The sequence below is a fragment of the Melozone crissalis genome, unplaced genomic scaffold, assembly GCF_028551555.1.
Source record: "Melozone crissalis strain CALT ecotype California unplaced genomic scaffold, PUWL_Pcris_2 ptg000033l_1, whole genome shotgun sequence".
In the NCBI taxonomy this organism is placed as follows: domain Eukaryota; kingdom Metazoa; phylum Chordata; class Aves; order Passeriformes; family Passerellidae; genus Melozone; species Melozone crissalis.
The window spans coordinates 16,587,521-16,603,443 of record NW_026535811.1 but is presented as its reverse complement, the minus strand read 5'-3'; the positions used below and the strand labels follow the sequence as shown (position 1 = coordinate 16,603,443).

The 15,923-nt window shown below is 45.6% G+C and overlaps 1 protein-coding gene across 1 annotated transcript; it reads left to right on the top strand.

Annotated features, from left to right (window-relative positions):
- Positions 1–9,707: 9,707 nt before the first annotated feature.
- KCNJ8 (potassium inwardly rectifying channel subfamily J member 8) lies at positions 9,708–15,696 on the top strand. Its single transcript, XM_054282253.1, has 3 exons — positions 9,708–9,844; positions 10,083–10,529; positions 14,067–15,696. The coding sequence occupies exons 2-3, from the start codon at positions 10,165–10,167 to the stop codon at positions 14,965–14,967; spliced, it is 1,266 nt and encodes a 421-aa protein (XP_054138228.1). The 5' UTR covers positions 9,708–9,844; positions 10,083–10,164; the 3' UTR covers positions 14,968–15,696.
- The last annotated feature ends 227 nt before the right edge of the window (positions 15,697–15,923 follow it).

Sequence of the window (15,923 nt, the reverse complement as noted above, 5' to 3'; positions counted from 1 at the left end):
TTGTTTTATATGTCTTTAGTCCTTCAAGTTCTATTTGGGGACAAATTTTATTTTCCTTTATATATTTGTGGCCTACCTCTAAATCAGATCTAGTGCAAGGACGTGTGATTTTCAAATTATTGCTATATCCTCAAGAATGTAGATGAAGTTAGACACATATTTACATCAGGCAGCTTTGCAAAGGTTGTCTACACCTGACTTTCACACATAGTTTGATCCCGACCCATGGGCAGTAAACACCCAGAAGGAGTTTCACAGGCATATTTTCAAGGTACAGCTTGAGAGATCAGTTTCACTGGTAATATTCAAGGTGATTCTTATTCACCTGCTGCTACAACATTTAGGAAGAACACTAAGTGCACTTAAGTGTATTTATAGTGCATTGAAATAACATAAGGGGCAGCATTTCCATCCCTCCCCCCCTCCCAAAAAAAGCGCAACAATTTTGGAGAAGTTGTAGGACTTGAAACTGGCTTCCATTTAGTCTCACAGTGCAAAAAATGATACAGTGGTTTATATTTTTAAATTAATTTTTGGAAGTTTTTATTTTCTCTGAATTATTGAAAATATACCTGTGTGACACAACGAAACAAAAGAGCTCAGTCTTGAACATTTTATGAGGGGAAGTATTTCTGTGATTTCCCTGTCTACCGCTGTGAAAGCGTTTTTATACTTTTCTGGATTAATTCCCCGTGCTGACCTTTGTCATTCAAATAAAATACATTTTTAAAAAACAGATGCCTGCAGCATAAGCACATATTGTTCTCCAAATTTCATGGCCAAAAGGCCAAAATTATTCTTGATTTAATTTAATTGTCTTTAGTGAAAAGATAATTAGATAATTGGATTCCCTGCTGTCAGATTGGGTATAGAGATGAAACACAAGAAGTTTTGTTGATTTGTGTGTCTTTGATAACAATGTAATCCTGATTTATTTTAAGTGATGCCAGCCAGTTCATTGAGATCCCTGTTCCCACTGCATTAAAGGGTTGCCATGAGCCTGGGACTGTGTCTTGTAATACTTAAGAGGGGCCAATAATTAGCATCTCTTTTCTCTTAGGTTTGTCCCAGAGCCATTGCAGGTTTGCTCATCCCCGGCTTTAGAAGTGAACTCTGTTGTTTGAACAGGTGGAAAAGAAAATAGATATGTGAGAAAAGGAACACATGATGGGGTGAGAGAACCTCATCATGCTCCATTCATTTGGAGGGAGGAGTGCAGGAATATTGGCCTCACAGTGTTAGACTCACCATGGCTGAAGTGTTGGGTGACTTCTGCAGTGGGTTCCACTGCTGCCCAGCAGGTCTAAAAGCACAATCCCATTTCTAAAGCATTAATCCTAATCAAGATCCACAAATCTTACAAGATAACAAACATAAATCACCTGCTGCAGACACAGGAGATCTCCTCCTGTTACAGCTTCTGTCCACATGATGGTACAGACACCCCAAGGGCTTAGGCTGAACATTTTTTGTGTTTTTCTCTAGAGGAAGAGGGTGATGCCAATGGTTGCACAGCTGTTTTGTTACTGAAAAGGGTGCAGAAGGTACAAAATCTTTGAAACAAATTTCTTTTGGTTTCATGTAAAGGTCTGAAGTGTGTCCCATTTGGGAGCAGTTTCCTAAGGCTGTCACGTGCACAGTAAAGGAAACATCAGCTGGAGACTGTTCCTTTGATTCTTGTCACACTGCCTCTTCTGCTGGTAGGCCCTTCTTCTCTTCCACAGCCTCCTTGCTCTTTTTTCTTCACCATCTCCCTGTGTCATAGACCTTTGCGGCTCCTGCTTATATCTCTGGATGCTCCTTATTCTGCCTATGCCCTCCCACTCCTTCCCAGATGAGCTCCATGCCCTTTGTCCCATTTCTGCTCTCACACAGCTCTGCACTCACTCTCCCTTTCCCTTTCCTGTCTTTCCTTTGTAACACCCCTGCTCTTCATGGGGACGCTTACTCTAGTGACATCATGTTTTGGGGTTGGTTTGTTTTTCTAAGCATTTAACCAAGCAAGCTTTCAGTATTGTGATACTGTGCTTCAGAACTATGAAGTTCTTCCTTCTCCAAAGGAGCTTTGAATGTGAACACTGGTTGTGTGTAAATTTAACTATGGACAGAGAAAAGACACCTCTGTGATAAATTATAAATAATATTTCTCATTCCATCTGCATTATTTTTCTGTTAACTGTTCCTGGGAGAGAAATAGCAAAGTTGTTGCTGATCATAGAATCATGGAATGGTGCGTTGGGAGGAATCTTAAAGCTTCTCTTGTTCCACCCCCTGCCATGGGCAGGGACACCTTCCACTATCCCAGCTTGCTCAGAGCCCCATCCAGCCTGGCCTTGGACACTGCCAGGGATGGGGCAGCCACAGCTGCTCTGGGCAACCTGTGCCAGGGCCTCAGCACCCTCACAGGGAAAAAATTCTTTCCAATATCCAATTTAACCTACACTCTTCCAATTTGAAGCCATTCCCCCTCCTCCTACCACTGCACTCCCTCACAGAGTCCCTTCCCATCTTTCTGCAGGTCCCCTTTAAGTACAGAAATTGGTTGTGCAATGGCTTGTGGAGCCACAACAGTGTTTCTTAACCTTTGGCTCACAACCCATGGGTATCTTTCCCACTCCTTGAGCCAGGTCTAAGGGCTGGCATGGATCAAACTGCTCCCTTCCTGTAAGTGGCCTTTCATCAAACTCATCACAGCTCACGATAGCTCATCCCTGCTTCTTCTAAACCAGAAATATCCCATACAACCTCTACTGAGCCCAAACTTAATCATGCTAGGAAACACCAGAACTTCCCCCGAGCAGTTTGGGATAGCTCTGTTAAGCCAGGGGCATAAGCCAGGCAAAGTCTCTGCAGGGAGACATCTCTGCTTTGTTAGGCCAAGTGATACATACAAGAGGTATCTTAAGTGCTTATAATAAGTTCCAGTCTCACTGCAGACCTGAAAAAGCTCTTTATTTGCAGGAGTGTGCCTGCTTTTCACAGCTGTATCAGTCAGCTGAAAGAATATATTCTCCAATGCTTCTCAAGCACTTGGACAAGCCCCTTTTAGGTATAGCAGAACACCTCTGCTATAAATTCATGCACCTCCAGGGAACTCAATTAGTACCAGCAGGAACATAGCCCAAAGAAGTTTGCATCTCATTATATATAAACCCTCTGCAAAGAGCAATAACACTGAAATGTGTTTTCTTAAAATAGAAATACAATTTCAAATGTGGTCAAGTAGTAAAAACTCCTTGTACAATAAGTTGTTTCATTTAATCGTGTTCTTTTTTCTTCCCAAAGCAATGGACTGCTGTGCTTTATTGTGTAAAGATGTCAATACATTCACAGGCAATTTCGTTAATGCATCACAAAAAGCAGAAGGAAATATCACACAAGCATTTTACATGAATGCTTGTAGATATTTCATCAAAAAAATAAATGGAGATATAACACACTTGAGTCAACAGCTACCTTTATAAAAAAAGCTGTTGACAGGGGCCATGTCTTCATTATCATGTTTCCATTATCCACTGTCAGAAGTTGGAGTATGTTCCCCTTGGAAGCACTATAACCCTGTGTCCTCAGTGTGATACTGCCAGTCAAAATCAGCTCTAAAATATCCACTGAAACCACAGTGCCACTTGTAAAAACCTCTCTGGAGCAAAGATTCTCCCAATAAATATGATTAAAAGCGACAATTAAGCCTGCATATTTGCATCCTCAAGCATAGTTTGAAAGCCTTATTTAAAATCAAAATATGTTATGTAAATTCTCTGATATGAATTCCATGGTGGCATGTGAAGAACTCCTCAGCCTCTTTGGAAACTAAATCCTTTCAGAGGCAAAACTAACAGACTACTAAGAAAAGTCTGAAAACAAAACTGTAAATCAAATTATTCGTTGCCATGCAAACATCCCAATCATTTCCACATTGGTTTTTCACTGCTCTGTTTTTTCTCCTCTAGAATTGACCTCTGTGCAGAACTGTAGGGAAAGACTATCAGGTATTCAAATGATGAAAAAATTGTTGTGAGGCAGAAGTGTGCTGACTCGTACAAATTAGCAACTTGCTGATGCTGTTTTGTTTTGGCAGCACAGCTTAAAGTATTGGCTTGAATGAAGCCAAGAAACTTCCAAGTGTAATCTGTCAAGAGAAGAGAGATTTTTAGAAAATCTATTTACTACAGTTACTATTAATTATTCACTATTGATAGCATTTGTCTGCTGCTAGATATTACCAATGGAAACAGAACAGACACTCCTGGCAGGCGCTGCCCATTTCTCTAATATAATATACCACATTCTGAACACTATAAACAAGCAGATTTAAAAGGTAATTTTAATTGGTTTCTATTAGGTGTAATTGTCATTCATCATGTGCAAGATGCCTCCTTTCATTTTCATGGAACATGGGGATTTTCATCCCCTGATCTGTTATATAATAATACAGCATCCAGCACACTGCACATTTCAGTGGCCACTGCAATTCATTCCCATGTATGTATATTAGTCTGCTTTATACATAAATACATTACATGGTTATACAACCTTTGGATTAAAGATATAAGCAATGAACAGTCCCAGCTAGGACTGCCCAGAAGAGTTCCTCATAACTATTACCATGACATTTCTTAACTCTCCCTCTAATTTATTTCAGGATTTTCAGGCTATATCCATAAATATCACTTCAATGTGCAGTAAAATATTTAACCATGTAACTAAGGAACTAATGCAGCTTCGTGTAAATGACATGGTCCAGAACCTCCACCCTTCAAGAGCACAGCTACAGACGCCTCAAGGCAGCATATTCTTCCATATTTAATGGTTATATGTGTTTTTATTCTCCCAGCCACATTAGACCCTTACTCTTTCAGTAATTTGACTTCTCCATCAGAGGCAGGAAGGTGGGAGCCTAAGAATCTCTGAGTACCGCAGATTTTCACGGCTGAATCATTCAGATTTGGGGCCATCTATTTCTTCAGGTCCCACCAGAGCATCTGAGATTTGAGGGCTTTGAGTTGTCAGATATTGTGTGACAAGATCTGAAGGTGAGACATAGCATCTGTCTTCTGTCAGTGGCATAATCTTAATTTAACCCTGAAAAAGCCAGTGAGCCAGGGAGGGGAAGCACCTAAGGGACACCATGCTCTAGGAACACAGCTAGAGATCCACTGTAACCGTGTTCAACCCACTTAGAAACTGATTTACAGTCTTCCCATAAATTATGACATGGGGAGGCAAGGAAACAGTCCCAAAATGGGGTTGCTCTTCCCAGAGCCTTAGGATAAACTCCAGGAAAATGCACGTAATGAACAACAAACTTCACTATGCAACTTACACTGGACAAGGGTAATACGAGAATACTCGTTACATGTATTCTGATGATAAAAACTATTTCTGTCCTGCAGCTCTTGCATGAAACAGGGGGAGAAAGAGCTAGTTCAGGGTAACAGATGCCCTTAGTTTGCAGTTTCTGCTCTTTCATGTTTGATGGATGTCCTGCCAGCTCATGTAGGGAAGAGTTCACCCATGCTGTCCGAATATGGCTTATCAGCTTTGTGTCTCTGTGGAAGCCTCGCTCGAAGTGCATGACATCTCTGGACGCCTGCAAAGTCATCCTATCTCTAAGCTAAGATTAGAATTTCAAACAAAACTTATTACAAAGCAGGATTTTCTGAAAGGGCTGGACAGAGCTATAATGTGGAAATTTCAGATTCATGTCTAAGTGCACTATTTAATCCTGATTTTAGATAGGCATAATTGTAAAGTGATATTTACCATAATATCAGTAATGTTTGTGGGTGGAGGGGAATGAAACAGCAAGAAGGAGACACATGAAGGGCCATAAGAAAACTGGACCTAAAACTGCCATCAATTCTGATCATTTTTTTTCCTGAAAAGGCTGTGTTCACAACACTCAGACACTCTGTTCCTTACCAAATGGGTTAGGAGATGTTTTAGGAGATTTTCCCAGCTATTAACTAAATCTCAGACTGAACTGTGCATGTGGCAACCAAGCAAGTATTTAAAAGGTCAGAGGGGAAGGGTTTTAGTAGCTGTCACTCTCCAGAGCATATTCATAGACTGGAACTTGGAGAGATGGATGCTGTGCTCAGAGTCATGGCTGGAGCTCCTGATCCTCACATCCCTGCGGTCATGGCCCAACAGGCTTCCTCAAAACTCATCTCCAGCAGAAGTGAGGAGGAAGGCTTCTCTTCCAGTATTGAACAGGCAGAGAGGAAAAGATAAGCACTTTTCCTGCAATGTGTGATGGTGGGTGAAAGGATCAGTAACTTTGTTCAGCCACACGGGCTGTGTCCCTTCTTGGCTGTTTTATGGCCTGGAAAGGCTCGGAAATGGCCTTGGGCAGCCCGCGCTTCAAAGGACGAGAAGAGGCTTCAGGTCTTTCTCGGACTTCAGTATTTATTGGTTGTTTATCTAAAAGATTTTCTCTCTGCCCGACAGAGGTCCGCACAGCAAGCCAGCCACGTGCACACTGCGAGCCCCCGGGGCGGTCACTTATCTTTATACTCAAAATTATGTATACAATATTTACCTATTCTTTCCAATACCTTTTACCCTTATTGACCTGTGCACTTTTAGTAATAACCAATCCCAAAGTGCCACCATCACCACAGAAGATGGAGGCCAAGAAGAAGAAGAAGAAGGACAGGACACACCCCAATTCCTCCATCTTACTTCTTTAGACCCCCCTGTACAGAAATCCTAAGCCCTGTGTTTTACACTCTAATTAACTTATCCCTTCACCATTTACCCCAGTGAAATCCTCCTATCCTCATACAGGTGTCGTCTCCCGTGTAGGATCAAAGTCCAGCCACCAGACACTTCTGGCAACATTCCAGGACTCCCGAGCCCCCCAGGGGTGGTCTCGGTCACTCTGCACCTCAGTCCTGAGGTTCTGAGATCCCACAGGGCTGTGCCAGGATATTTGTGTGTGTTTGATGGATCCTTTCCTATCTCAGCTACAAGAATTTCAGCCTCTGCATGGTGCCCAGTTAAGGGGGAGGAAACCTCCAGCAGGTTAGTGGGGAACACGTGGGCCTGAGAGCTCACAGGGGACTCCTGACAGTGCCAGTGCTGGCAGCAGTTTCTGTTCCACTTGAGTAGCTTGAGGAATGTCACTCCTTGCTCCCACTTGCCCTCAAAGATGGGCTTGATCCATTTTTCCAAGCTGCTAATCCACACACTAACTACATGTCACACAGTTGCACTCACTACCAGCAGAAATGGGGTGGGGAGTGCAGCAGCAGCTTCAGGGGCTGGGTGAGAAGGGATGAGGCTGAAAACAGCCACACAAGTGGGTTGATGCTCTGAAGTGGCAAGTAAATAACAACATTTCTTGGTGTTTCTGTGTCCCTGATTATAAAGCTGTGGATTTCAAGAACTTCAGAAGAAACTGTGCAATTGGGCATGTGGCATGAGCTAATTTGTGTCAGAAGCAAAGTCATACAATTCAAGCATCTCATGAAGAAGTGAGGGGTGGGAAGTGTTCCATGCAGTTCTCAGACAGTTGGTTTTGGTTTTTTTGAGTTGCACCTAGCAGCTGTGCTGGGGGACACCAGCCCTAGAAGTGAACAAATACTTCACAGGAGCTAAATGGGAGAAGGGCAGAGGAAGAGAATAAGGAAAAGGGAAAAAAGGGAAAAGGGAAAAAAGGGAAAAGGGAAAAAGGGAAAGGGAACTGGTACTAAACCAATAGTTACATGCAAGTGAGATGCACTTTTGGGGCTGCATGAAACAAATGAAGCAGCCCCTCTAGAGGCCACACACCAACAATGCTGACCCTGCAGATACCCACCCTAGTGATTCTATGTGTTTGTACTCAGAGTCTGGTTAAAATCTAAAGGCATTTGGCTTAGACCGTGATTTTTCAGCTTCCCATCTGCCTAAAGTTAATTTCACACATAAATATTTAGCTAATTGCCTAATATGACTGGGGCTTTGTGTCTGTCTCTCCTCTGGCTACTGGGTATGTGGTATTAGCAAAGGCCAGTGCTGGAGAAGTTTCCAGGAACCACTCATCTATTTAAAGTTGAGCACGTGCATGTGTTCAGCAGGGTGGATATCTTCAAGCTGAGGATTACACTGCCTGTCAAATGTGCCTTCTCAGTTTTTCCAAGCCTGAGTATGCTTAAAACCTTCCTGATTGCACCAGGCCTGTCAAGCTTTTCCCTAGTTTACAGAGAGGAGTGAGGTATTTTGTTCTGTAGAAATTTTATACCCTAGAGGTAATTCACTTGAGTGATACACAGAAAAGTTTGGAACCTCCCTACTTCACACACACATACACACACACACATACACACACACACACACACTCACTCCTTGGATACAAGGGAGTTAATCTGACAAAATCTCTGCACATGCCTTCATTAAAATCTGAATGCAGATATTTTCATAAAGTTGATGCACTGTTTATTCTCGCCATCACAAACCCTAAGACTTCAGGACAAAAAAAACCCCCACCAAAACAAACAAACAAAAAAACCCACAAATAAACAAACAAACAAACAAACAAAAAAAACCAAAACCAAAAAAAAAGACAACCCACCCAAAAAAAAAAAAAATCAAACAACAAAAACCTGCAATTTCCAAGAATGCAAGTTTCCATTAAACAAAAGGGCCAAAATTATTAACCTCAACCAGTGGGAAAGAGAAAGAACTTCAGGGATTTCACTGGGGAGGTGGAGGAGAGGTTGTCATTGTACATAATTCTTCCTACCCATCCCAAATACAAATCCTCATCTGCCAGTGCCCATTTCCCAGCTGAACATTACAACGGGCTTGACGCTGCTCAGCAAGAGCTGTGACCCGTGAAGAGAGAAGTTTTCCTTCCTTTCTTGCAGAGACAGGTAATTAAGTTTATCCAAAGCTGCAAAGGTCATGAGATTCTGGCTTTGGTCCCCCAAACACTTACGCACAAGCCTCGCTTCCTCTGCCTCAGCCAGATTCGAGGGAAGATAAAGTTAGGAAGGCACAACTCTTGGCTTGCCGGGGGAAGAAGGCAGGCGCGCAGCTCTGTGTAAGCAGCACAGACCAGCAGCGCTAGCACCTCGTCCCGCTGTTAAATGGGCTGGAACCTGGCTAAAACTCCATCAACCCATCGGCCACAGGCACCGCGCAGCGCAGGGAGCGTGTGCGCCCGTGCTCCGCATCCCGACCGCGGCTCCGAGCCCCAGCCCCGCATCCCGAGCCCGAGCCCGCATCCCCAGCCCGAGCCCCGCATCCCCATCCCCATCCAGAGCTCCGCATCCCCAGGCCGAGCCCCGCCCCGGTCCCTCCGCGCATCCCCCCGAGCCCGAGCCCCGCTCCGCCCGCTCCGGCCGCGTCCCGCCCCGTTGCGCGGTGAGTGGCGGCCGGGGGCGGGGGGAGCCTGCGAGGCTCCGGGGGGTCAGGCAGCCCTGCCCTCCCCCGGTGGGACGGGCCGGCCGCCGGGGAGCCGGGCTTTCCGTGGGTTTGTTCTGTCACCCGTTTGGGCTCAAAGTTTGGGAATAAAGGGAGGGTTTCCCCGCCTGATCCCGGAAGGGAAGGAGAGCTGCGAGGGAAAATGCGACCGCTTGCTCCGAGGAGTCCCGTTCCCTGCCTGCCGCGCCTCCAGCTCAGTTCCTTCTTGTGATGCTCTAGGGGGACGAGGCTGGGGCTCCCCACAGGCTGCTGGACGAGCTGCGGAGGGAGTCTCCTCGCGTCTCCGCAGACTAACTTCAGCTCTAACCACAGACGTCTGATTCTTCAGGTCCTGAAGGATGCGAATAACTTAGTGCTTCGTGTTCCGATCCCCATCTGAGCACTGCTGTCTCCCGGAGAAACAGCCTGAGGAACCGAGCTGGTGTCTGTCACGGTACTTTACAGCGACTTTGTGAGACTGCTTTGCAGCCTCCCTTCCTGCAAGGAGTCTCCAAATAGCATCTTTCATATCTGCTATGAGCTGATACCGACTGCTTATATAAAAATGGTGGTCTGAGAGAGAGAGGGCACTGTAGGACCAGCATTTAATGCAGTAGGGTTTGGCAGGGGGTACCTTAATCGGGGCATCTTGCACAGGTGACAGCTCTGACCAGGTTCACTCTTTTTTGCAGGGTAAAGCAAGCCCTGCAGATACTTGCTAGAGGGACCACCCCCCATTTTGCATCTTGCTGAGTGGACTATGGTGGCAGGAAGATGTTGGCTCGCAAGAGTATCATCCCTGAAGAGTATGTGCTGGCACGGATCGCTGCCGAGAACCTGCGCAAGCCGCGCATCCGCGACCGCCCGCGCAAAGCCCGCTTCATCGCCAAGAACGGCGCCTGCAACCTGGCCCACAAGAACATCCGCGAGCAGGGGCGATTCCTGCAGGACATCTTCACCACCCTGGTGGACCTGAAGTGGCGTCACACGCTGGTCATCTTTACCATGTCCTTCCTGTGCAGCTGGCTGCTCTTTGCCATGATGTGGTGGCTGGTGGCCTTTGCCCATGGCGACATGGACCCGAGCACAGAAAACCCTTCGAACAGCACCAAGTGGACGCCGTGCGTGACGTGTGTCAGGTAAAGTAGAGTTTGGTGGGATGAAGGAAGGGCGGGGACAGAGCTGCCAGCTGTCCTGGTGTTGTTTTAAGTGCAGCTTTTGGTTTACATGAACTGTTGGGTTTGGTTGAGACAGTTGAAAAGTGCAGTGTTTTCCTCTAGATTGCGTAAATTCAGCAAGCCTCCCGGGCTTGGAAAATACTATACTGTAGATGTCTTTGATTCCTTACAGGATCTGAAAGAGAGGGAGACCTGCTGCTTTTCATGTGTCTCCACACTCTGTGGGTAACTCGATTGCCTGTCGAGATAAGAGCCTGCTGCAAGAGTGGGTATGTGTTATATGTATTGTAACGTTGTCTACGGCAGCGGGAGCATCCCCAGCGCCACGTCGCCCAGGTGCTCCCTCCGAGAGGCAGGGAACCAGCCCTGGGTGTCAGGCATGTCAGAGGTGCCAGGAAATGTGTCACTTAGGACAAAACTGAGTGTGTTTTGAGATGACTCTCCTGAGAGTGTTAAATATGTGGGGCTTCAAAATACCTTGGTGAAGCCATAGGCCAACTGTTGGACAGAGGAACACTTTCCACACTGTGCATTTGTGTCAGACAGTGAAAGTTTAAGGGTGATCGGATTAAATATCACCTGTTGAAGTGACTGGATTAAATATCACCTGCTGAAGTGTCCCCCAAAGCCATGACAATTGTCAGGGCACTGATAAGCTGACACAAACATACATGGAAGAGAAGACTGTGGATTAGACGTGGAGTAAACTGTAAGATAACTTAAGGATCTCATCAATTAAATCTGCTTTTTTAACATTAGATTAAACATTAACATTTTTAGATAGAACCTGGTGGTTCTGTACCACCAGGCTGCCCCAGATCATCTGCCTCTATACATTGCTGTGCTGTGAAGGTCTGGGTGCTGCAGGGTGCTCTGAGATATCAGTGAATCCACTTCCCTTTTCTCCCTTCTCCCAGAAAGTTTTGAGGTACCTCACCAAGTCTGAAGGGCCTTTGTATCTGGCTCATGAGGTAGCAGAGATTTAATTCAGATTTAGTTTAGCAAAAAACCCAGGTTTTTTGCTAAATCGAGATTTTCCAAGGTAAAAGAAGAGGGGATTTTCCCAAGCTTCCCTTCACCAGGTTAGAGGGAATTGGAGCAGGGGTTGCTGTCTTGTTTCTTTTCCAATGTCTGGCCACAAGCAGTGTCCTCTGAAATGAGATGCCATGACCCAGCTTGCACCCGCAGGAGCGTTACCCCCGGCATTTCTGGGATCTGTGGGATCTGTCTAACCGGAATTAGCGAACAGCTACAACCCTGCAGCTCTCCAGGGTCAGCTGAGGGGACATCCCTGCGTGTGGCTGGTGGCTCCCTCGGCGTGGCTGCAGTGTCACCCTGCAGATCCTGAGCTGGGGGCCAAGGGCTTCATGCCACCGGGGCCAGGCACATCCACAGCCAGGACTCTGCCCCTGTTCCCTCTCCGTAGCTGCCTGTGGATCTTCCAGGATATCTGCTTGGAAACAAAATTACTATATAATTTCAGATTTAGCCCATGCCAAAGAACACGCACCCTTCCCTCATGGAGTGTCCAGGCAACAGCTGCTCCTGTGCCCATGCCCAAACCATGAGAAATCTCTGCCTTTCCTAGGGAAATCTGGCAACCACTTTGGTCAAAGTCATGAAGTAATGATGTCATTGCTGACATCTTTAAGAATGGCAAGTTTTTGGGTGCAAAATAATTTTAGTATTGGAATGCCAAAATCATGACAAAAAATTTTTAGCCTATTTCCCTGAGGTTTAGGCCCACAGATATTTCAGGAGAGCTTCTTGGGTGGGTGTCATTACCTATTTACAGGAAAACCTGGCTTTGGAAATTTTAACCAGTGCCTAGAGCTTGCACAGCCCTTTCATTTTATGAAGTACTGCAGAAATTTCTAAGCCTCACATCTCTTTGCCACAGAAGGCAAACATTATCCAAAATGCAAAGCTGCTGCACAGCTGTGAGGGGAAGGACCTGGGAACAGTGTGATTTGCACTTTCTCTCTCCCATTTCATGTGGTTAAAATGCTTTCCAAACTTGCTCTTTCACTTACTTCCACTGTTAAAAAGATGGATTTTTTTTTTTCTTTTTTTTAAAGAAGGATGTTGCTAAGGGAAGTCAGACTACTTACTGGACAGAGTTTTAAGCTAAATTAAACTGACTGAAATTGAATCCAGAAGCTGCATTCTGCGTATAACTGAATATTCATGATTATAAGAAATCATGCCAGGATTCTATTAAGTAACTCCTTTGTCCCTGATTTCTTCAGCATGAAATACAAAATAAACCCCCTCAATACAAAGGAATTTGTTAATGAGTAAGAATAGAACAGGCAAAATAAGAAAGCTATTTCAAAGATACCTGTGCAGAGACTGGCTGGTTTTCTTGAAGATGGACTTTCTTATTGCCCAGAAAATTATCCTTGATATTGCCTATGATATTTAAATGTGTCTCCGATACCCCAGTGAAAATATGGCTAGAAAAGGAAAAAAATAATTTAAAAACAGATTAATTGAAAAGCAAAGCCAAGCCAATGAATTATTTAGACCCATCTTCATGGGCAGGATATATTTTCTTCTGGTATGGCCCTGTTAAGCATTGGATGCTTCAGATTTATTGGATTGCACTGGAGGGATGTATCTGGAAGGAATAAAGGAATAAATAAATATAAAAGGAAGTTAAGGACCCTGATATATACAGAGGATATGACTTTGTGGCTACTATAAATAATGTAATTTGGGAAGTTTGTGGACAGCATTTGCTGAAGTCCAGCACCATAGCATTTTAGGGTATTTAAGTTAAACCCACACTTCTACATCCCACTTCTGTGTTGAAATTTTCCAGCTGGTCTTGCCCTGGCAGTGAGCTGAACCCAAGCCCTGGGTCACAGCACTGTCCTGCTGCCAGGGTGTGCAGGGGGCACGTGGGGGCCACTGGCCCCTCTCTGCAGCCTCATCCTGCTCACTCACAAGGCGAGCAAGGGTTTGGGAAGTGTCACAAATCTGGGAAAGCCCATTTTCCCCCACCAGGAAATTCTGGGTCACGATTCAGGTAGAACGAGTGAAGTGCTGCAGTTTTCCCTGTTTCCTTTCCCTGCACAGGCTGGTGGAAGGATCTCATTGTGCCAGCTGATTGCCCGTGCTTGCCAAAACTACCTCTCTCCACCAAGGGCTTCATGGAATGGAGAAGGTGGAAAGCCCAGCTGTTCCAGAGCTGTTCACTAAGCCAGTGGGCTGCCTGTGCTCCTGGACAGAGATTCCCTGAGCTGCTCAGGGTGACCCAGATGGTCTTGAGGAGCTCAGGCTCTGAGATCTTCCCTGCCACCATTAGACACTACACCAAGCGCACAGATCTGAGCCACCAAGCATGCAATGCTTTGGCTGGTGTTAACAGAAGGTTTATGTGTACTAGAGCCATACAAACATGTCCTTAAGTTTGTTTCTGGAAATACATGTTAACAGCTTCTCAGTGTGTGCTCCATGTCCTGAGAGTTAACTGGGTGCAATCTTCCCCTACAGGTCTTTCACCTCCGCTTTCCTCTTCTCCATCGAAGTCCAGGTGACCATTGGCTTTGGGGGCAGGATGATGACCGAGGAGTGTCCCCTGGCCATCACGGTCCTGATCCTGCAGAACATTGTGGGGCTGATCATCAACGCCGTCATGCTGGGCTGCATCTTCATGAAGACGGCGCAGGCTCACCGGCGGGCCGAGACGCTGATCTTCAGCCGGCAGGCGGTCATCGCCGTCCGCAACGGCAAGCTCTGCTTCATGTTCCGCGTGGGGGACCTGAGGAAGAGCATGATCATCAGCGCCTCAGTGAGAATCCAGGTCGTGAGGAAGACCATGACCCCTGAAGGAGAAGTCATACCGATTCACCAGGTGGATATCCCTGTGGATAACCCCATTGAAAGCAACAACATTTTCCTGGTGGCTCCCTTGATAATTTGTCATGTCATTGACAAGCGGAGTCCTCTTTATGATATCTCTGCTTCCGACCTGGCGCTCCAGGACCTGGAGCTCATCGTGATACTGGAAGGGGTCGTAGAAACCACGGGCATCACGACACAGGCAAGAACATCCTACGTGGCAGAGGAGATCCTGTGGGGTCACCGCTTTGTGCCCATTGTCACCGAGGAGGAAGGTGTGTACGCTGTCGACTACTCCAAGTTCGGCAACACTGTCAAAGTGGCTGCGCCGCGCTGCAGTGCCCGGGAGCTCGATGAGAAGCCCTCCATCCTCATCCAGACCCTGCAGAAGAGCGAGCTGTCCCACCAAAACTCCCTGAGGAAGCGCAACTCCATGAGGAGAAACAACTCCATTCGGAGGAGCAACTCCATGCGGAGAACCAACTCCTCGCTCATCGTGCCCAAAGTGCAGTTTATCACACCCGAGGGGAGCCAGAGTGCCTCAGAAACGTGATGCACGGCTTTGTGCTAGGGCACTGTGCTTCAGAAGGAGGAGGCACCTGTGGTGTTTTGCTTCAATTTCCTTTTACTTAAGAAAACAAGAACACAATGCAGAAAAGAACCATGCAAGAACTATTTATTCCATTACTTACTGAAAGCACCACCTAATGGCATTAGAAAACACGTTAGCACTTAGTGTATGAATTAATAAAAAATGGCACGTACACTAAAGAAAACACACTTCACTCATGTAATATAATGTGTATTTATACTTGTTTTTATGGCATGCTGATTTTTTTAATCGTATTTTTCCTATCAAGGGTCTCTTTCTTCTGCTGGCTGTCACAAAATGTGGGGCTTTCCTATGCAAGCGAGTGCTTCACAAAACTTCTATAGTCAACAGCTCCCACAGATTTTGTGCATGACATTTGGATATTGATCTTTTTGTGTGAATTCGTTGTTCTCTTAAAGGGAGTAACTAAATTCCTCAAGGATTTCACTGGAGAAGAACAACCATTTCATCTTTGGTTTCCCAGGCTTTTTCTTTTTTGTTGGTTTGTGGCAAGGGCATTTTGAGAGCAAATTCAGGTCAGGTGTTGTGACCTGTCCATCCCAACGGAAAGCTGGTGTCACTCCAGGCAGGAAAACCAGCAAAATGATGGGGTGCTGCTCTCCATCTCAGGGTGAAATACTTGGCTGCAGGACAACACACATCTTCAATTAGCTGTAGGCCAAGCTGAGAAATGCCCACCTGGGCATCTGTTTCACTGAAATTATGCAAGCTGGAAAAAGAAGATGCCTCTTTAACATTCTCATCATGACAGAAGACCAAATCCTGTTTTGGTCTCTCTGATAGATTCATACATGAAGGAAACACATGTATTTGTTTCACTTACTTTTCGTAGGATTAAGTCTGCATCCTCCAGAGGAAGGTTATTTTTCTGCTAGTGGGAACTCATGAATGAGAAT